The sequence below is a fragment of the Bos indicus x Bos taurus genome, chromosome 2, assembly GCF_003369695.1.
Source record: "Bos indicus x Bos taurus breed Angus x Brahman F1 hybrid chromosome 2, Bos_hybrid_MaternalHap_v2.0, whole genome shotgun sequence".
Classification (NCBI taxonomy): Eukaryota; Metazoa; Chordata; class Mammalia; order Artiodactyla; family Bovidae; genus Bos; species Bos indicus x Bos taurus.
Genome location: NC_040077.1, coordinates 130,709,066 through 130,730,230, shown reverse-complemented (window position 1 = coordinate 130,730,230; position 21,165 = coordinate 130,709,066). Strand labels below are relative to the sequence as shown.

At 44.3% G+C, this 21,165-nt stretch overlaps 1 protein-coding gene across 6 annotated transcripts in view; it reads right to left on the bottom strand.

Moving 5' to 3' along the window:
- Positions 1–5,116: 5,116 nt before the first annotated feature.
- Positions 5,117–21,165, bottom strand: part of USP48 (ubiquitin specific peptidase 48) — a 72,952-nt gene continuing 56,903 nt past the window's right edge. For 4 of the 6 annotated variants that reach the window (XM_027521190.1, XM_027521192.1, XM_027521202.1 and 1 more), the window contains 6 exons: positions 17,468–17,572; positions 14,217–14,372; positions 10,273–10,398; positions 8,804–8,852; positions 6,688–6,714; positions 5,117–5,659 (listed from right to left, as the gene is read on the bottom strand). In XM_027521190.1, the coding sequence (XP_027376991.1) occupies positions 5,637–5,659; positions 6,688–6,714; positions 8,804–8,852; positions 10,273–10,398; positions 14,217–14,372; positions 17,468–17,572 (486 nt within the window). In that variant the 3' untranslated portion in view covers positions 5,117–5,636. The remainder of the gene's footprint in view (positions 5,660–6,687; positions 6,715–8,803; positions 8,853–10,272; positions 10,399–14,216; positions 14,373–17,467; positions 17,573–21,165) is intronic. The other 2 variants (XM_027521195.1, XM_027521206.1) reach the window with 2 other exon arrangements.

Here is a 21,165-nt window from a genome sequence, read left to right as displayed (position 1 = left end):
GGCCTTCTGGCTTCCTCGGGTGTGTCCCCCCACTTCCTGTGGCCCAGGGCCTGCCTCGCCTGGCAGCGCTAATGCCGATCTGGAAATCAAACTGCCGTTCCAGCTGCTGTTACGAGGCTGGGTCCCTCCCTGACCAAGAGCACTCTCATGTCAAAGGCCCTGGCCTGTGCAATCTCAGCCAAATCCTTGAAAGCAGGTTTTTTTTAATTTTCTTAAAGCATGTGAGGGGAGAACAGATGATGCCCTCTATTTGAGATCAATACAGTAATTATGTTGGACGAGCTCTCAGAACTAACTTCAGGGGAACTGAGACAGCTTCCGGGGATGGCAAGGCGTGAAAACGCAGCGCGAGAAGAGCCACCGCGTTTCTGGTGCCTGTGGATGGAGCCCATCTGGTAGCAGGCTCCACTTCTTCAGGGAACGTGGTCTTATCTCTGCTGGGGTTGGGGTGGGGAGGCAGGGAACACAGCCGTGGCTTAGTCCAGTAATGAGCTGGTGCAGCTCTCAATGCTGGAGGCAGGACAGTGTCCCCTAGAAAAGGCCAGACAACTCCTGGCAAGTTACAAAGGTGACTTGATTCACAAGATCAATTCTACAACCTCTTCCCAAACTCTAACGAGCCTCAGAAAAAAACACTTAACTCTTACCATATGAACAAATGTCACCAACTTGTCTGAAACATATGCATTTTTTAAGAGTGCTGAATGTAATATGGTAAGCAAGTAAAACTGCAATCATTTGATAAAACAGGTCCTGGGGCTTATCTGTTGGGAAAGTCCCTCCGGAAGCACAAGAAATACCTGTTCCCTGGACTCTACTCTCCACAAGTATTATTCCAGAAGTCTCAAGAGATTAAACAAAGAATGAAAAACATGATTCTCAGGTCAGAAAGGGGCCTGAAGCACTGGCCACAGCCTTCTGCTCTGCTTCGCGCCTGCACAGCTCTGCCTCCGAGGCTCATGGCACCTGTTACTGATGTTCTTGGCAATGACAATCAAGACACCGGAAGCTGCTGCTCTGGGGCAGAACCTGCCTATCACAAAGGCATAAATCGTCAACACTCATTCTAAACGTGTTTTGAATTCCTTTCAACGTGACTGCAAATAAACACAGAGTCAAGGTGCCTTACTGTTTGTCCATTAGCTTCGTTTTCCTTATGGGCCAAGAAGAAATATTTATGTAACAGAGTGACCAGACACACCTGTCCAGCCATTATTTAAATTCCAACGGCTTCCAGCGTAAGCAATGTCCTCAAGTTCTCCGGCAGCTCGGCTCTGTGATTAACAAGACCTCTTTTTGAAGAGGTTGCAGAAGGTTCCATAGCATTTCCTCACAAAGGCTAAAGTCAACTTATAAGAATGATACAAAGTAATTTTTCCAACAAAAATGTATTATTGTGTGGTTCTCAGTGTGGAAGGGTAAACGAGGCGGCAAATACTGCTCTAAGAGATAACGTGGAAAGGATGACAAGCAAAGCCAAGTTAACTTTCTTAATTATGAGGTAAATGCTGAGATTATCTGCTGCACAGTGACCCAAATTCTCACACGTGCCCTTCCAATGCTCGCCTACACATGCAGGTGCCATCTGAACAGCTAGCAGACTCCAAGGCCCAATTAGCTCAAAAGCTAGACTTGGAAAAAACCCACGAATGTTTAGGATGGAGGAGTTTTGTCTCCCTCCTAGGTTCTTTGGCCCTCAGGACTCGACATGAAGCTGTTGCTCCATGAAATGCCAAAGTGTTACCTGTTTACAAAGGTCTGTGACTTGTATTTTAATGAATAAAGGACTCATGTTAATAATCAAATCCCCAGCCAAAATTGGTATCTATACATTGCCTGGGTTTGACATGAAGCTGTTGCTCCGTGAAATGCCAAAGTGTTACCTGTTTACAAAGGTCTGTGACTTGTATTTTAATGAATAAAGGACTCATGTTAATAATCAAATCCCCAGGCAAAATTGGTATCTATACATTGCCTGGGTTTTGAGGGTGGCGAACTGCCAGCCTTCACAATCAGAAACAGTTGGTGCCAAAGCCCTGCCCCTGGGGTTACTGTGGGGTGGCACACTCGCCATTGGCAAAGGGGTGAAAATCTTAAAATGAAAACGCTGGCTGTTCTCGAGACTGAACTCTGGTCACAGTCCCCTGTAACACTAAATAAGCGGAACATTCAAATGCCGGAGAGAAAGGATGTGACACTCCTTCGTGATTCTGAAACAGGAAAGGCAGGCTCCAATGCTTATTTCATCTCAGCAGTTTGTTTAGAGACATAAATCACCTCTTGGGTATTTCAAATGGGTTATTAAATCCTAGCACTCACTTCAAATATTAACCAGGGCCTGGTCAACAAGCCCATGACTACACAGACCAGCCAACCGGACAGTTAGGGGATTAACAGAATCCGAGGAATTCCCTGGTGGCCCACTCTCACTGCCGTGGGCCTGGAATTCAATCTCTGGTCTGAGAACTAAGGTCTCAGAAGCTTTGCAGCAAGTTCCCTCACCCCCCAAAAAAGGAATTAAAAATGGAATAGTAAACTGGCTCTGGATTCTGACGTCATAGAAACAAAGGGACGTTCACTTATTTTTAACTGGGCAGAAAGGTTAACTGTAATTCTAACCAATAAAGTTCATTAATACACTGAACTAATACACAGATACTTATTCCCCCTAGGAATGAAGACATCCAAATGGTGACCTACATTCCAGGTAGGTCACAACTTTGTACCAGAATGGCATGTGGCACCCATTAGATTGGGATTGAGGAATGGAAACATAACGGGGGTAGGGGTGGCAGTGACTTCAAGCTTCATTTTACCTTTCACAGGAAGACTCTTATACTTAAAATAATAATAAAAGACAGAAACGAACACATGCATGACGCCTGATGGAAAGTCTCTGCACCTTACAGGGCTCATCAGCCAAGAAACAACTGATCTATCAGTTCAGACAAGGCAAGAATGGATTTTAGGTTCCACGCTGTACCTGTTTTCCCTGTACGAAATGGTGAGGTGGTGACGCGGGCCACAAATACATGTACACAATGCTGCGTAACTCTGGGGACCGGGGCTGGGAGAGGGAGTCCAGTCCAAGGCTTCTCAGCAGGGCTGGCCTGTGCATGCTCTGGGGCCTAAGCATTTCTAATAAAGCCTCACAGCGCTGCTGGTCCTACGGGGCCACAGACATCACTCTGAGCTGGGTGTAGAACATGGTTGGGTCGTGGGGGCCCACCCCACTCCCACCCATTCTGCAAAGTTAACAAAGGAGCCAGTACTGGCTTATTAGCCTGAAAGACTTATCACAGGGTGTTACTTTGTACCAATGCACGAGGGAAAAAGACTCAAGCAACACACTTCAACTGCGATTAACAGCAAACTGGGAAAGGGTATCAGATTTCCGGGGACTGCTGACATGTTTATGTCAATCCTCAGAAAGAACGTTCTCTGGCCAAACAGCTTCTTAGTAGGCAGAAGGAAGCAGCTGCCTCAAGCACTGAGTGAACCACACACAGGTCTTTACCCTGGGGAGGGAGCGGTGCTTGGCGTGTTGTTATTTTATGTTCAGCTTCATGGGGTGGGGGTGGGGGTGGAGTGGGGGAAATCGAAACATCAGGAGAGTAGTTCATGATCTAAACCAGGAGTCCTTTTCCCTGCGTCCACCTCAGGGTGGGACCCACAGGTTCCGAGGATGGATGGCTTCTGAGGGTCCCGTGTGCCGTGCACGCTCTCACACAGACTCGTTAAAACACGCCCTGCCTCCTCAGGGGCCCAGACCAAAGACACTGCAAACACAGGGGAGAACACAGGCAGGGAGCTGTGATTTTACCAAACAGCCATAATTACTCTGATAAAAAGAGCTGTTCCAATGGGATGCTGCCAAGGTTACTGGTTCTCAAACTGAAACCTGCCTCCCCCATCCAGGATTTCAGCTTAAATTTTCAGAAAAGGGAGGGGTTAAAAAAAAAGCCTAGCAAACCCCAGGCTAAATAAAGTGTTAGCAAGGGAGATGTCTGAGTCAGCATCTCGGCCCAAAACTCGAGAGTGCGTACATACTCAGAGAAAACAAGCAAGCTCCGGTCTTCACTTCCATTTGGAAATCGTGCGTTTTCTCAGGAACGCGGTTTTGCCTCTATGTTGCTAATCAACAATAATCCTGAATTGGCTAACAGGGCACACTCCATCCACACATTTTTTCTTTGTTAAATAATGTGATGTAGAAGATCTTTTCTGGGCATTTCAGAAGAATGCTTTGAAAAAGAGAGGAAGTGAGGGAATTCCCTGGCTGTCCAGTAGTTAAGACTCCATGCTTCCAATGCAGAGGGCGAGGTGGATTCCATCCTTGGTCAGGGGATAAAGATCCCATATGCTGGGCAACACGGCAAAGGAGAGGAGATGGGAGTGAGACCAACAGATGGGATCTGGAGGCTGGGAAGATGAAACGCTATATATAAAAATCTATTATCATCCAAATGGACTTCAGGCCATTTTACTCTTCTGATAAGGTGGTCAGATTTCTCCAGAGGGCAAGGTGTTATTTGATTTCCCACTTCTGAATAATGGGCTTTCTTCATAGCTCAGTTGGTAAAGAATCCGCCTGCAATGCACCCCAGTTCGACTCCTGGGTCGGGAAGATCCCCTGGAGAAGAGAGACGCTACCCACTCCAGTGTTCTTGGGTTTCCCTGGTGGCTGAGATGATAAAGAATCCACCTGCAATGCAGGAGACCTGGGTTCAATCTTCCCTGGGTTGAGAAGATCCCCTGGAGAAGGGAGAGGCTACCCACTCCAGTATACTGGCCTGGAGAATTCCACGGACTGTTTAGTCAATGGGGTTACAGAGTTGGACACGACTGAGTGACTTTCTCTTTCCTCTGAATAACAGCAGCACTGGAGGATGCTATCTTGAGCAATACATTTGCCACCCCTTCTGCAACGCATGAAAGTGAACAGCCTTGGGAGACAAAAATGACACACGAGCCCCTGGCTCATTGCAGGGGACACACAGGCGCCCCCTCCTCTTCCCAACACTGAGCGAGACCGACCACAGGCAGTGTGTGAGGGGGGCGTCCTGGGGCCGACAAAGGAGTTTGATCTGAAGATACTTTCCCACAATTACAGCAAGTTCTTCACTTTCATGCTTTATTGAAAGTAAAATATGAATCAAAGACAGGTACTGGTAAGCAGGTTATGTCTCTAAAGAATCACTTTTAGTTCAGAGCAGAATGTTGTCCCATCTACTGTGATACAAATTCTTCATGGACCAATGCATCTGGTATGAAACTCGAGCAAGGAAATAGAATGGAACTTTATTCCCTCCCGTGACTATAAATCTCATATGTAAACATGATTTACTGATACTGCTACTAAACTGGTTCAGTCTTTTACTTGCCCATTCCCTCCCACCACCCCCCTTAAATATAAAATTTGAAACATTTCCTTCAAGTCTGATGGCCTTCAGTGCAATCTGCTTTATTTGACATAAGGCATTTTGGGACAGTCACTTTTTTGAATGGTTTTCTGCCTTTTGGAAGAGTCATGTAATGGTTTAATTCTTAAATCCACCTTTTCTTTAATGCCCTAACATGTCAAACTCCTCTTCCCTTCGGGTCATTTCTGAGCAGTCAGCAAGTGTTCAAAAAGATTAATGTCCAAGTAGACCAGTACCTGGGGAAAGAAACACACGTGGAGGCACAGTTGTAAACTGCACGGTTAAGGGTTCATGTATCCCATCTGCGTCACCAACAGGGAATATGCAACTTAATGAGCAAGCACCAACGCCCTTTGACATTAAAAATAAGAAAATACATCAGCCGTCTCCAGGCTTTCAGCTAAAGCACATTTCTGTTGAAAGCCATGCGGCTCGTATGCATTATCTTCACACAAGGTAATCAAATTTTACTGAAGCTTTCATTTGATGGCCGTTTTTCATTTAAAAAAAAAAAAAAAGTTCTGCTTTGTTTGTTTTGTTTTAACCACTTTGGGAGTTTCTTTGTAGTGGGAACGTGTACACAAAAAGCTGCGCTGAGAGGGAGGCTTTATTGAGGCCAGTAGCTTGGCTCACTTGTTCACAAGGAACCCCTGGTATTTGATTCAAACTCATTCTTTGGCAAAAATCACAACCTGTCACGGACCTCTGGACTAGGCCACAAAGAATCAAAATGGCAACAGTTAAATCTGTGAAAGTCAAAGGTCTGAATTCAACTGTGTGCAGAACCCCAGTGGCCAGGATGCAGGAAAAGGCATCGCCGTTAATCCGAGAGATGCCTTGATCCTACATAGAGAAATGAAACCTTTTCACTGAACCTAATGTAGTTCAGCAGATTCTTCTCAAATTCTCATCAGTTACAAACTGTTTTGCTCTAAGATGGGACGGATAAGAGGAACTGGAAAAAGGTCAAATATAAAAATGAAAATGCCACTAGCTAAGTGCCCAACTTCCCCCCAAAACGAGACAGAAAAGCACAGCGGACATCTGGTAGTGGACATGCCTGACACACAGGCCCTATCTGAGGCTTGAGTGCTGATACAGATAATGAAGAAGCTTGAATACAAAATGCATTTAACTAAAATTAATTTCAGTCATGAGACTCAGATTGAATTAAATTTTAAAATCAAATTATAGGCTTCACATTAATAGAAAATTACAGTATGACTGTGACACTCATGAACAAAACATGACAAATGTAACTTACCTTTAAACCCTTCTTCTGGCATACACACTGGAAGGAAAAAAAAATAAGAATTCCAAATTGAAAAGACTGTTGCTACAGACAGCAATAAGTTCACTTCAATGCCTAAGGATGAAAAGTTTAAAATAGCTTTTAATAACCTTACTCACCTATAAAGGTTACCTTTGAAGTTACAGATAATATCAAACGGCAATCTTTGTTTTCATTTTTATCAAAGCAATACATATGCATCATTGAAATAGACAAATACTGGAAAAACAAGGGTTGTGACTGGAGCCACCATTCTGCACGACTGGGGAGGGGTGGGGGGCCCTGCTGGAGAAATCCGTGGGGCCCCGCCTCCTGTGCCCACACTCTACAGGGAACAGCTTTTGGCCCTTGCGGCCACGTCTTCTGGTGTTTAACCTCTGCATTTCTAGATGTTGCTAATTCACAATTTTTGGTAATACCTAATAGTTTCCTCAAAGAAACAACCACCTCTAACATAACACATGGCCCCTAACCATCCTCCTGACACACGGATATTTTTTGTCGTTAAGCCAATCTCCAGTGCTTACACTATCTTTTTACTCCTTAACAGTGTCCACGGTTGAACCCTCTGGGGTACCCTGGTGATCGTTCTTGTCTGGTATGACTCTGTCTCTCTGGGGTTGGTAACTGCATTATTTCTGTGCTTCATTTTCTCTGTACCATCTCTGATTCAAGGGTAAGCTCCTCAGGACAGTCATCTGTCACTTGCACTCTTCCCAGGGAGCGTGCTCCAATCTGGAGCGGGCGTGCTCAACACCTGCTGCAGTGCCTCGTGCTGGAAGCTCGGAACTGCCCCCGAACTGTCTTCTAGGGCATCTACTCCTGCGTTGGATCCCTGTTTTCAGGTTCCACAGTTGACATCTTTCTTCTTACTCTTGTTTAACAGAGTACACCCTCCCAGAGTAAACGGTAGGTGAGAAAGAAATTTTCTGAGGCCTTATATTCACAGAGTCACCAAACGCGTGTAACAGAATGGTCTAGTCAAGAACTCTAGCCTGAAGCTCACACTTCCTCATTCTCTTGTGGGTACTAGCCCACTGGTTTGTCCTTGACTCTTCATCTCAGGAGTAAGACTGGTTTTCCCTTCCAGACCTCTAGGTGTGTTTAGGATCTTAATCTCTAGATTTGCACTTAACTGTACCCGGGCCTTGGCGCACCCATTTTTATGTTCATGAATTGTCTTCTGTTCTCTGAACGCTGCTTACATACAGACTATTTGCTCTTTCTCTGGTATTGTTCAGCTACTTTTAAAGCTTTCTTGTGCTTCCCGCATCATCAACTTCCTGTCCACCTGCTGACTGATGTCTTTTGGTCCCATGCTGCCCTCTGCCTCACTGTCCGGAGCTCTCTGGTCGTCCACTCCCCTCTAAGAAGCGTGAGGGACTAAAAAGATGGTTGAAAACTGTCTGGTTTGGCTTCACCCAAAGGTAGCTGGGAGATGAACTACTTTTAAAAAAATATCTGTAGGCTCTTTCCTTGAACTTCTCTGCTTTCCCTAGAAGAGAATCTCTTCCCTCCACTGTGGGAGGTAAGAGATGGGCTGCCGGTGTTTGAACAAAGGGCTGGTCTCCCTATTTGGTAGGTAACACGTCTCTCACCTTTCTAGTTTAATTTCTTCGAAGAAACTCTACAGGTCAAGAAGAGGCACTGAATGGATGTAAAGGGAAGGGCTGTGAGGACGTGTGCGGTGGTGAGTCAAATAACTGCTTCTTACACAGTTTCCAACCTGCCTTTAGGTTGCGACCTCACTCCTTATGTTCAGAGGCACCTGGGGCATCTGATTCCTGTATACCTGCCGGAGGCTCTGCAACCTGAATTAGCGCTGCTTTTTGCTAAGCTCGTCTATCCGCAGGCTTCCATCTGTTTCAGTTTCCTACAGTAAACTAAATACTACACTTTCCTCCATTTTCTCAATTTTCATAGATATCATTCTTTAAAAAGAGCAATAACGGTAAGATTCTACCTTAGCACGTAGAAGCTTTATTCAAGCTTAAAAGTAGAAACACTGTAGACTAAAGATTCAATAACTACAACCCCACCATCGTTGAACAAGGTCCTCAACAATCCCCCAAACAAACTGGTCTTTTACCTTGCATGACATCGTCCATTGCAGCATAATCTGCAATTGGTTCATCAGCCTAGAAAACAAATGAAGACAATTCACAACCGCACGGGAATGGAAGCCTGGACGAGGAGCGCGCCCAACCTCCTAACACAAAAGGCTGGCATGGAGTTGACCAGCATGTCGCTCCGACACAAACTCTGTCCAGTGGAAAGCAGCGTTCAAGCCAGAGCTGGCGACGTCCAGGACGAACAAACAGCACCCCGTGAGGCGGGTCAGGACCCGTTACCCGCACTGTACCTGGATGTGGCCCTGCTTCCCTGCGCCTCAGACACTTTTTAGATGCAGCAAGGTCAGATACCCTCGCTTAATGGGTGTGATTTCAGGTGCCAGTGATGACAGCATGAGTTGGGAGAAGTAAAATCAGGATGGTCCTCGAAAACTGCCCATTAGGTTAAAAACACATTTTCATCTTTCCCCATCATCAAGAACGAAATACCCATGTCCTTTTAAAGGCAGGAAGCGAGTGCTGAGTCTGAGCTTATGGCAGGATTAGCTGCAAGGGCAAAGAGGGCAACGACCAGTACAGACCCCAGTTGCCCACCTGAAGTCAAGCCCATCAGTGACACGGGCTGCTTCTAGGATTTTAGACTGGGCTCTTCTGATTCAGCTAACCAAGCAGGTTTTCAGAGTTAATTCCACAGAACCTACAGTTCCAAGAAAACCAAGCAGAGGGAGGGGGCGGGGAGCAGGATGAGGGGCGTGTGTGTGCATGTGAAAGGCCAGATATGGACCCACATCACCACTTCCAGGGCCCAACTTTATCTGTCCAGAATTGAGGCTCTGCCTATGAACAACACGCTCCCCAGTTCAGAAACCTACAGAACATTCTAACACATCATGCAGGCGGCATGCTTCTAGCCACCCAGAAACAAGAGGCAGAGGAAAGTGACAAAATCAGGCCCTGCCTGGGGGAGAGCAGGACTGGGCCAACCAGGCTGGCTCAACGCATCTTTATCCGTGACAGCCTCAGAAGCCCCGGCTTTCTAAAACACACCTACCTCTTTTAAACCTTTTCTCCCCAAGGTCAATTTTCATATCCTGGACAAGAATCTCACTAAGCCAACCAAAGGTATTTTGACTACTGTGGCCAAGCCTTGATTCTTATGTTTCTGTCGGAGCTTAACTGGCTGGTACTTCTGAGAAGGGGCGGGGGATGTTTTAATAGGTAGAAGTTCGGTTAAGTAATTCACCAATCCAGAATTTAGGGAGGAGGTTAAATCTAGATTATTTTAAACAAGAATTATGAAAAGCCCACAGACCCAGTGACTGTCTGACCTCCTCTAAGTCTCCGGTGGCTCATCCAGAGACGCAGTCGACTCACAGCAGTAGCTTGTTGCCACATCCTGCCGAGGACCTGGGAACCTTAACCACCGCCGCACCCAGTCTACACGTGAGAAGCCCCTGAATCCCGCAGGCGCAGAGCTGCTACTCACCTTTAACAGAATCACAGATTCAGGAATGACGCCTAGGGTTCCGAGGGTGGCACAGTCATCACTTAAAACCTTTCCATCGATTGACAGGTTCTGGTCAAAAGGAGCAACTGAAAACGCATGCATGATCTGTGCCAATACAAAAGGAACAAAGGTTCGTATAAAACAAAATACTGAGACTTAATACCCTGTGTGAATGAATAATTCTAAGGAAGACATAAAAGACTTCAGAATACAAAAGATACTACGGTTTGCGATCAGCCCACTTGCTTCATTCCTATTCAAACTGCAATCCCACTATATCCGGGAACATCCTTAGGAGGCCTGTTAGAGAATCAGGAGACAGTTGTACCCCCAGGTCCTTTTGTTCTGCCTCTTTTGACCCCTCGGTGGGTGGGGGTGCGGAGAAATCAAAGTGGAAGGTGGGGCGGGGCTGACCGTCACTCTGGTGACAAGGCTGGGGCACGGCTCTTTCGGTCACTTCCACTGTGCCCAGGTCCCACATCCTTTTAATAACCAAATCAATTCTAAATTCTTTCATAAGACCATCTCTAAATTAACCAGCAGGCTATCTGGACTCTTCTCTTTGATGCCCTTCTGTGAGCAGCCTGGAATACAAACTTTAGCCGTTAGGACTGCCATATATTCTTAGATTGAGTCTTGCCTCTAGGAGCCAAATATGAATTTCTTAAGGGTAGGGACCATGTACTCCACCCCAGTTTTAGCCAAGTGTTAAATACATTCAGAAAGACTATTGTGCATATTAAACACTATTTTCAAATTCAGAAGAATAAAAAAAAAAAAAATTTTTTTTTTAGTCACATCCAGGTGGTAAATACCAAAGAGAAATAAGGAGTTGGGCTTAGGGAGGCACACGCAGATACCTTCAGCAATACGTTCTAATTCTTCACTTGGGTGTGTTCCAGAATATTTACTTTATTATGCTGCACACCTGAGTTACATAGTCAACAGAATGCGCTCTACTACACATATCTTTTGTTATACCAATATCCACGATGCTATGGGGAAATCATTCTACTCTTTTATGCACTTGATTCTGCTCTTTGAAAAAATCCAGAAAAACTAAACAGGCAGCCCTGAACCACATCTGCATAGAATTGGGCCCAAGAGCTTTATAAGCTGGGAAGACCCTGACCACAAAAGTGATTTTAATAACAGCGCACAAGTAAATAAGAAGAGGGCTAACAAAAATGGCCTCCTCCCTGTTAAGCCAGATTCATAACTGGACTTCTCCAAAGGACCTCAGGCCCTGAGTGGCGAGCAGAGGCTGATTAAACAGCGATCATCACCGATCCTTCTATGGAACAACTGAGCCTATTTCTGGTGAGAAAGGACAGTTCTACCAAAGCCAGCCCAGCACATGGACCTCAGGCAGAGGCGACAGCTCCGCGTTCATAAACAGGACCCAGGAAGAAGCAAGCACAGCGACGGAGAAGGCGTTCTGGCATCAGCTTTAACGAAGGCAATGCCACAGCTGCCAACTGCACGAGTGCTGGTCCACAGGGCCTAAACGGGACACACAGGGTCCCCGCACCATCGCAGAGGACGGACGGACAGCAAATACCGCTAGCCACGAGCACCGTCACTCAGGGGTAGAGAACGGACAACAGCAAATACCGCTAGACACCAGCACCGTCACTCAGGGGCGGAGGCTCATACTCTGTATTTTCAGCCCACAGACAAGGACATTTCAAGTTATTCAACAACTAATGAAAAGACCCCGATGCTGGGAAAGACTGAAGGCAGGAGGAGAAGGGGCTGACAGAGGATGAGATGGCTGGATGGCATCACCAACTCGATGGACCTGAGTTTGAGTAAACTCCGGGAGTTGGTGATGGACAGGGAGGCCTGGCGTGCTGCAGTCCATGGGGTCTCAAAGAGTCGGACATGACTGAGCAACTGAACTGAACAGAATGAAGATTTATTACACCATGTGTTGAATATTGTGCTAGGTATTGGAACTATAAAGGTGAGTAGTAAACCCACTAGAGAGAGGTCCAGAGGAAAAAAAACCAAGCGGTGGAGATGGTGGCAGAAAGCCACACAGAGCTGGCAGAGCGCACAGAAGGGAGGAGTACGCTGTATAACTGAAGGCCAAGACAGGTTTTGCAGAAGTGATGTTGCCAAAGACGAACAGTGCTTCCTAGTGAGGAGAAAATGCTACTTCAGAGTGAGAGAACAGGCCGAGGGCATGGAAGTCTATGGCCTACAATATGGCAATTCATGAACCACTAGGTGCAGGGAGAATGCTTCAGGAGAACTGCCATTCTACAGGTCTGTGTGATGAGCGAGTGCAGCACAGTGGCTCTGGGAAGCCTAACAGGAACAACGAAAGCTCTGTTCCCACAGCTGCATGCTGCTCGCCACAACGTGCGTGTGTGCAGGTGTATTTATTGGCTGAAATGAGGAAATGCAATAAGCAAATTAGGAATATTTCCTCCTTCCTAAGGCAGGCAATACCACTCGCTCAAAATCCATCTTTGGGAAAATGGAATAAGAGAATTAAATACTGAACATGTTTTGAGAAAAGGGATGGATTTGTACTTCATTTACATTATGGCCTCATAGGTAGATGAATTAAGCAACTATAAATGGGTATGGTCGCCACCCTATTAACCTGGAAATGTGGTCGACCCTACAGAAGAGACGCCATGAAACATATAAACACGCACTACGTGCTTGAAAACTCACCCACCACCACCAGCTGAGGGTCACATGCACGCCCACCACAGCCAGAACGGCGCTCAGGCAGGGCGGCAAGAAGGCCCCATCTACTGGGAGGCTGTGAAAGCACCGCCTCGGAGCACCAAGGGGGGGATCACGCTTCACTGCCCCTTCTCTTGACTGACTGGATCACAGTGGTCCTCCACGTAAGGAAGGGAGGGGAGAGGAAGGTCCTGGTACAGGAGCCCTCTGGGACGCGCACATCCGGGGGGCTAGCTGCTGCCTTCTAACAACTGTCTGCAGGTGACATGCTCCAGGATGGAGGCTCTTTCTGCTGACTTTTGATTTACTCTTTTAAAAGGGCGAGTCCACAATAAAAGCAGCACGGGCTCTGACAATGTCTTGATCCACAGGGGCTGTTTCTGTAATTTAAAGGTTTTGAATGTTTCGAGGTTTACCACTGGCAAGCAGAAAGCCGGTGATAGAAACAAGCTTTCTCAGATGTAAAAGCTACAGTAAGAGAATAAAGATATTACGCCAACACATTTATTTTCAGAGCCATGGGTTCAACCAAGGGAAGTAATGTTCCCGGGACAATCTGGAAAAGAACACCCTCAAAGGAAGCCTATACTTTTGCTCAATTACAATGATAAATATCAGCACGAGGCAAAATGCATAACCAGTAAACTACGCCACATCAAAGTAGCAACGAGGGAAACTGGGTCAACTCTGGGGTCTGCATCAGTGACTAGAACAGATAAGGGGCCAGGTTTTCTTTCATGGACATCTTGAATATATTAGCCTCTCTCTCCTGGGTTTTGGGATGTACCATTGGCTCCTCGTTTACAGTACTTTCGCGTTCCTACCAGGAAACAATGCCAGGAGGCACTCTCATCTCTCTTCCACTGTGTAGATGTGCAAAAGCAAGGGGCGAAGAGGGGTGCAGTGGGAGAGACTGGGGATGACCTAAAATGAACCATTAAATGGCTGTCAATATTCCTCCTCATTACTGGAAAGCTACTCAGAACTGGCTCAAGGTTTCAGAATCCCCCACTTTCCCTTTTCACAGATGCTTGGCTAATTTTGGAAAACTATGAAGCTCTTTCCAAAGGAAGAGTTATTTGAATTTGGGGACCCAACAAGTATTATTCTAAACTCAAAAATGCCCTCTCCCAACAGCTCAATACTTAGGTGCAAAGCAGAAACTCGTGAAGGTCCTGTAAGTTCAGAGCATGATTAAACAGATGTTATACTTTCCTCACCTGGATTTTCAATTCTTTCAATGTTTGATTAGCAGAAACGAGAAGAGCTTTTTCACCACGAACTTTTCTGTGTCGCATACTCCGCCGAATAACTTGCTTCTGATAGGCTATATAATTTTGATGGGAGATCTTTTGCCGCTTTGTTCCTCCATTGCTCTATAAAGATCCAGAAAAAAGCAATGAAATTACCCACACCATGACCCCGCTCAAACTTCACAACACAAGGAAAAGCAGTTTATCAGAATGTTAACCATTTGAAATTCAGTTTCAACAGTGAGTAGGAACTCACTGAAGGTTCTTAGAAGGCTCAGACCAAAACTGAAAAAATTAAAGTCCTTGAACTGCACACAAGCTCCAGGATTTAAAAATGTATGTATTATAAAAAGGACATTTAAAAGCAGTGGGGTGGGGGGAGCGGGCCAGAAAAAGAAAAAATAAGCAGAAGGGAAGGTTTGACCTTAAGTCGGAAAAACAGTTATGATACACTGAATCCTAATCTGTGTATTAAACATTTCCTTCTTTTAGTGAATGACACAGACGCTAACTATAAACTGCTGAGAACTTTAAAAAACTTACAAAGGTTTGCCTTTGAAATTGCAAAAATGTTTGACTTGAAACTAATCAAATATTTAGATCCAGCTTGCAAATCACAGAAAATACAGGGGACAGAAGTAAGTTAAAACGAGTAACATAAGGAGGCAATCGGCTGAATCTAGAATGTGAGACAATCTACTCAATTCAAGAAAAGGAATTGGTCTCTAGTCAATGTCAAAAAGGAAAAGAAAAGGCGGCAGAGGCCAGGTAACTGTTCTGGAAAAAAGTCTAAAGTGAAACAAAACAATGTGTGTCTTGGCTGCATGCTGGTTTGAGGAGAAAAAATTGTTTAAGGCACACTGGGGATAGCTGAAGAAATCTGATTACAGGTAAACAGGATATTGCCTTTTTTGACAAGAACTGGTTTAAGAACTTAGAGGTGCAATGCCATGATGCACACAATTGAAAGATGGTTCAGCAAAAAGTACAGGCATATGTAATGTATATTGTACTAGTTTTAAGAAAAAAATAATAGATGAAAACCAAATATTTCTCTAAAATACTCTAATAATGCCTCATGAATAGGTTAACAACCAGACAAGACAAGATTCTTCTGCTAACCAAGCCACAGAAGGAATGAAACAAGATTTTTAAAATACTCTTTCCCCCGGGTTTAATTAAATCTGGATGAGGCAAACCCCCAGGCTCCGGCTCTGGTTTCCACAGTTGTCACCGAGTGTCAGCTGTGCATAATCAGAGCGGTTTCGGGGTCATTATGGACACAGATGCCACACAGTCATTATCAATGGAGCGCCAGAGATTTACAAAGCAGAGAGAGGGTCAGGAAGTGAACGGAGCAGCATTTGCTGAGGCCGCCAGACCACTGGCTGGTGCTGCACGAGGCTCGAGTCAGCTCTCACCGTGAACCTAAAGGGGCACACAGGCAGTTCCAACAGAACAAACACTGAAGGTGGGAGTTGCCACAGCTTTCTCAGTCTCAACAATTCAAAAAAAACCAAAAAAATGTGGGAGCTGGTAACATTTTTCTCAAGCTCAACTATTAAAAAAAAAAAAAAAACAAACTCAAGTATTTTTCAATTGTGAAATAGGACCTAAATTTCAGTTAGAAATATAAGGGAAAATATCTGTAACAACCTACAATTTTACTTTGGAAATATAAAACACAACCAAATAACAGAGCCCTGAGCATTAGGCAAGATATGTTTTTAAATGAGTCTAAAAGCCTTTCCCAGAATTATATTTTTAAAACATCCATAGAATTTAAATCCAACTTATCTGACAAAAACCAGTCCACTGGTTTTAGAAGGCTTTCAATTACCTAAGTAACATCCAATACTGGGTGCATTATTAACCTAAATGGTAGATAAGGTCAAAGTCAAAGGAACTGGGTTGATCTAGCTTAGAGAAAAGAGGAAAGGGGATTTGTTTATGTCCATTAAGGACAAACACAAATGCACCATTTTATATTACAGGGTTTAAAACAGCAATTACAGAAGCTTTGTATTGAGATACTGCAACGTATTACAAAGAAAAGGTTTGAGGAGTCTGAAATTCCGAAAACACTTGACATTCTTCTCGGACCACCTACTCTTTTCAAAAGGAAGGTTACACTTTCTTTTGCAAGATGAAATATTTAAAATATCAGTCAAGAGTATTACAACATCCAAAGAATGAGAGGAAAGACAGAAGAAAATTCAAAGTATAAAGATAACTATGGCATAAAAAACAATGTTCTCCAACAAACATTCTCTATCATATTTGTAAAGGGGAGATCTGTTGCCATGTGCAATTGAGGTATAGAAAGCAATTTAAAAACGGCTGTGGTTATGACAACAATGGATAAAACTAGCTATTCAAAAAAGTTAGTTTCTCAAAAATCTAATCACTTGAAAATATTTTTAGAAGTCTTCTAAGTAACCCTTGGGCTGAAAAGGAAAGCTTGAAATGACATAAATAAGAACAATATATTTTATATATATATATATAGAGAGAGAGAGAGAGAGAGGGAGAGGGAGAGGGAGAGGGAGAGGGAGAGGGAGAGGGAGAGGGAGAGGGAGAGGGAGAGGGAGAGGGAGAGTATTGTATATATAAAACTTTACAAACTGATTTACAAAGTTCACTGAAAGAACAGATTCCAAACTGATTATTAAACCATACTCCCAAACAAGAGGGGTAGAAATACCATAAAAAAACCCCACAAAATAGGTTATTTTAATAGAAGAATTTAAGGTCATCACAATGAAAAATCAAAGACTCAGGTTGCCTCTAGTCACCTGACTAACACCTTGAGAGACCTGAAAGTCTCTTCTATAAACTTCACTGTTATAAAGGCTATTATTATGTGTTTTGTTTGTAATGAGAGAAGTTGAGTTTAGTAATTTTTTCATACATAAATATTCCATGACTAAGCAGCAAACCAGGATTATGGTTAAAGTCTTTTTTCCAGGTGAAAATTTAATCATTACAGTATATTTTAGCCCTTCTTCTTTAATAGCAATTAATTCTGGCGTATCGTAGTCCATGACTTCTCATGAGAAATCAGGACGGCTACAGCATTCTAGCCAGCGAGGAAAAGAAGGGAAAGGGTCCTGAGGACCAGCACCGCACACAGGCCACAGCGAGGCGCCCAAGGGCTCGGAGCGACCGCTTTCAGAGCAGTGGGAGGGGTGACAACGAAAAGCAGCTTCAACACATACTTGATTAAAGTCTGGATCTTTTTCTCCATCCAGTTTAGCTTCTTCCTTATCCTCCTCTGTTTCAGAACTACTCACATTTAGCTCTGGAGCTGAATCCTTCATCACCTGAATGCGCCAGGAAAAGAGAGAAGTAGGTCAGACCCTAGGGAGGCGAGCTATGGAGACGGTGGAGCTTTGATGGCACAACTTCATCAATGGTGGGGTAACAGATCAGACAGAGGATCAAGACACGACGGCAATCTTGTTTTCTGTGCTCTGTGAACACGTTAGTTTTATCCTAACACAGGATAAAGAGAACGGATGAAATACCACTACCGAACTTAAAAAATAATAAGACATCTTTTCCTAAATTGGATATTTCACACTAGATATCAATATATACATGGACTAAGAGGTACAAAAGATACAAGAGAATACTAGGGAAAAAACAGACATTTTTACTCATCCACTTTCCCAGCAAACAAGGTCATAAGGCCTCCTTAATTCAACTTCTGAGGCAGAACCCTAGATCATCAGAGAGTAATCTGTAAGGTAACCTTCTAAAATTCATGTCAAGTTTGGCAAATATCACCAAATATAATGCATCTATGTGGTCTTCAACTTCAAAAACCTTGGAATCAAATTAATGAGGTGTCCAGAGAACTGGGTCAGGATCTACCTAAGAGCCATACTTAATATAGTGAAAATGCTCCGAAAACAGTCCACAGTAACACCGTGCTCCCAAAATATACCCAAATCTATGTTTCACCTACCCTTTAGGTCAACCAAAGCAAGACGCTCTACAGTGGTCTTTCTTATTTCTGTTCTGTCCATATCAACTCCAAATACAATGGCCAGGGTGACTTTTTGAAAGCATAAGTGAGATCACACCATGACCTCCCTTGAAGCTTCAGTGGCTTACATCTAGGCTTCGAACAAAGATCCCAAATCCCTGGTATGATGTACAAAATTCAATTAAAATTTGACTCCTCCTTGGGAGAAACTTCTCTTTAGATCAGTGCCGCCCACTATGGGAGTGAGAGGTGACACAGGTCTGCTGAAGTTAAAACTACATAAAAACCTGGTTCCTCAAGTCAGCCCAGTCGCATTTCAGATGCTCCACAGTCAAGGGTGGCTGGTGGCTACGATGCAGATAAAAACACCTCCACCACCGCAGAAGCATCCACTGGGCAGTGCTGCTCTAGACAACGCTGACTCTACTTCGAGGGCGCCAGGCTTACGCTCCCACCTGGCCTCCACGTCACAGGCAGGGTCTCTGACAGCTAGTGCTCAGGTAAAACAACTCCTCCTCCAAGGCACCTAGCCCACCCCCTCCCTATTTAACAGGGCACCTCCGCCTCTGTCAGTCAAATGCTCTCCTCTGCAAGACTTCCTTCAACATGCTTGTTCTTATATGAAATCATCTTACACAGCTTATTCTTGATCTACCTCACTAGGTACAAATACTCTCGAAGGTAGGTACAGTGGTCTTCTGCACCAGCTGTATCCCAAGACAGTTCCTAGCACACAGCTGGCATTCAATCAATATTGTACATCGAAATCAACAACTGACTAGACCCACATAAGGCTTCCCTTGTGGCTCAGCTGGTAAAGAATCCACCCACAATGCGGGAGACCTGGGTTCGATCCCTGGGTCGGGAAAATCCCCTGGAGAAGGGAATGGCTGGCTACCCACTCCAGTATTCTGGCCTGGAGAATTCCATGGACTGGGCCCATGGGGTCACAAAGAGCTGGACACGACTGAGTGACTTTCACTTCACTTCAGACCTACATAAGAAAAGTCTTCTTAAGTGAACACTGCAAACAAATAGAAGAAAACAATAGAATGGGAAAGACTAGAGATACCAAGGGAAGATTTCAAGCAAAGATGGGCACAATAAGGGACATAAAAGGCCAAGGACTTAACAGAAGCAGAAGAGATTAAGAAGAGATGGCAAGAATACACAAAAGAACTTTAAAAAATTTTTAATGTTCTGGATAACCATGATGGTGTGGTCACTCACTTAGAGCCAGATACCCTGGAGTGTGAAGTCAAGTGGACCTTAGGAAGCATTACTATGAACAAAGCTAGAGAAGGTGATGGAACTCCAGCTGAGCTATTTAAAATCCTAAAAGATGCTGCTGTTAAAGTGCTGCACACAATATGCCAGTAAACTTCCCTGGTGGCTTAGACAGTAAAGCATCTGCCTACAATGAGGGAGACCTGCATTCGATCCCTGGGTCAGGAAGATCCTCTGGAGAAGGAAATGCCAACCCGCTCCAGCATTCTTGCCTGGAAAATCCCATGGATAAAGGAACTTGGTAGGCTACAGTCCACAGGACTGCAAAGAGTCCAACACAATTGAGCAACTTTACTTCATTTCACTTCAGCAGTGGCCACAGGACTGGAAAAAGTCAGTTTTTATTTCATTTCCAATGAAAAGTAATGACAAAGAATGTCCAAATTACTGTACACTGAACTCATTTCACACACTAGCAAGGTAATGTTCAAAATTCTTCAAGCTAGGCTTCAAAGTATATGAACCGAGAACTTTCAGATGTACAAGCTGGATTTAGAAAAGGCAGAGGAACCATAGATCAAATTGCCAACATCCGCTGGATCAAATAAAAAGTGAGACTTCCAGAAAAACATCCACTTCTGTTTTACTGACTACACCACACTGTTTTACTGACTACACCTTTGACCTTGTGGATCACAACAAACTGTGGACAATTCTTCAGGAGATGGGAATACCAGATCACTTACCCACCTCTTGACAAACTTGTATGCAGGAAAAGAAGCAACAGTTAGAACAGGATATGGAACAACAGAATGGTTCAGAATTGAGAAAGGAGTACGTCAAAGCTGTGTACTGTCACCCTGCTTATTTAACTTATATGCAGAGTACATCATGGAAATGCTGGGCTGGATGAATCACAAGCTGGAATCAAGACTGCCGAGAGAAACAACCACAACCTCAGATACGCAGATGATACCACTCTAAAGGCAGAAAGCAAAGAGGAACTACAGAACCTCTTGATGAGAATGAAAGAGGAGAGTGAAAAAACTGGCTTAAAACTCAACATTCAGAAAACAAAGATCATGGCATCTGGTCCCATCACTTCATGGCAAACAGATGGGGAAAATGTGGAAACAGTAACAGATTTTATTTTCTTGGGCTCCAGAATCACTGCAGATGGTGACTGCAGCCATGAAATTAAAAGACACTGGGTCCTTGGAAGAAAAGCTATGGCAAACCTAGACACTGTATTAAAAAGCAGAGACATCACTTTGCCAACAAAGATCCATATAGTCAAAGCTATGGTTTTTTCCAGTAGTCATGTATAGATTTGAGAGTTGGATCATAAAGAAGAACTGATGTTTTTGAATTGTGGTGCTGAAGAAGACTCTTGAGAGTCCCTTGGACTGCAAAGAGATCAAACCTGTCAACCCTAAAGGAAATCAATCCTGAATATTCACTGGAAGGACTGATGCTAAAGCTCCAATACTTTGCCCACCTGATGCTAAGAGCCGACTCATTGGAAAAGACCCTGATGCAGGGAAAGATTAAGGGCAGGAGGAGAAAGGGACGACAGGATGAGATGGTTGGATGGCATCACCTAATCAATGGATATGGGTTTGAGCAAACTCTAGGAGATAGTGAAGGACAGGGAAGCCTGGCGTGCTGCAGTCCATGGGGCCACAAAGAGTTGAACAT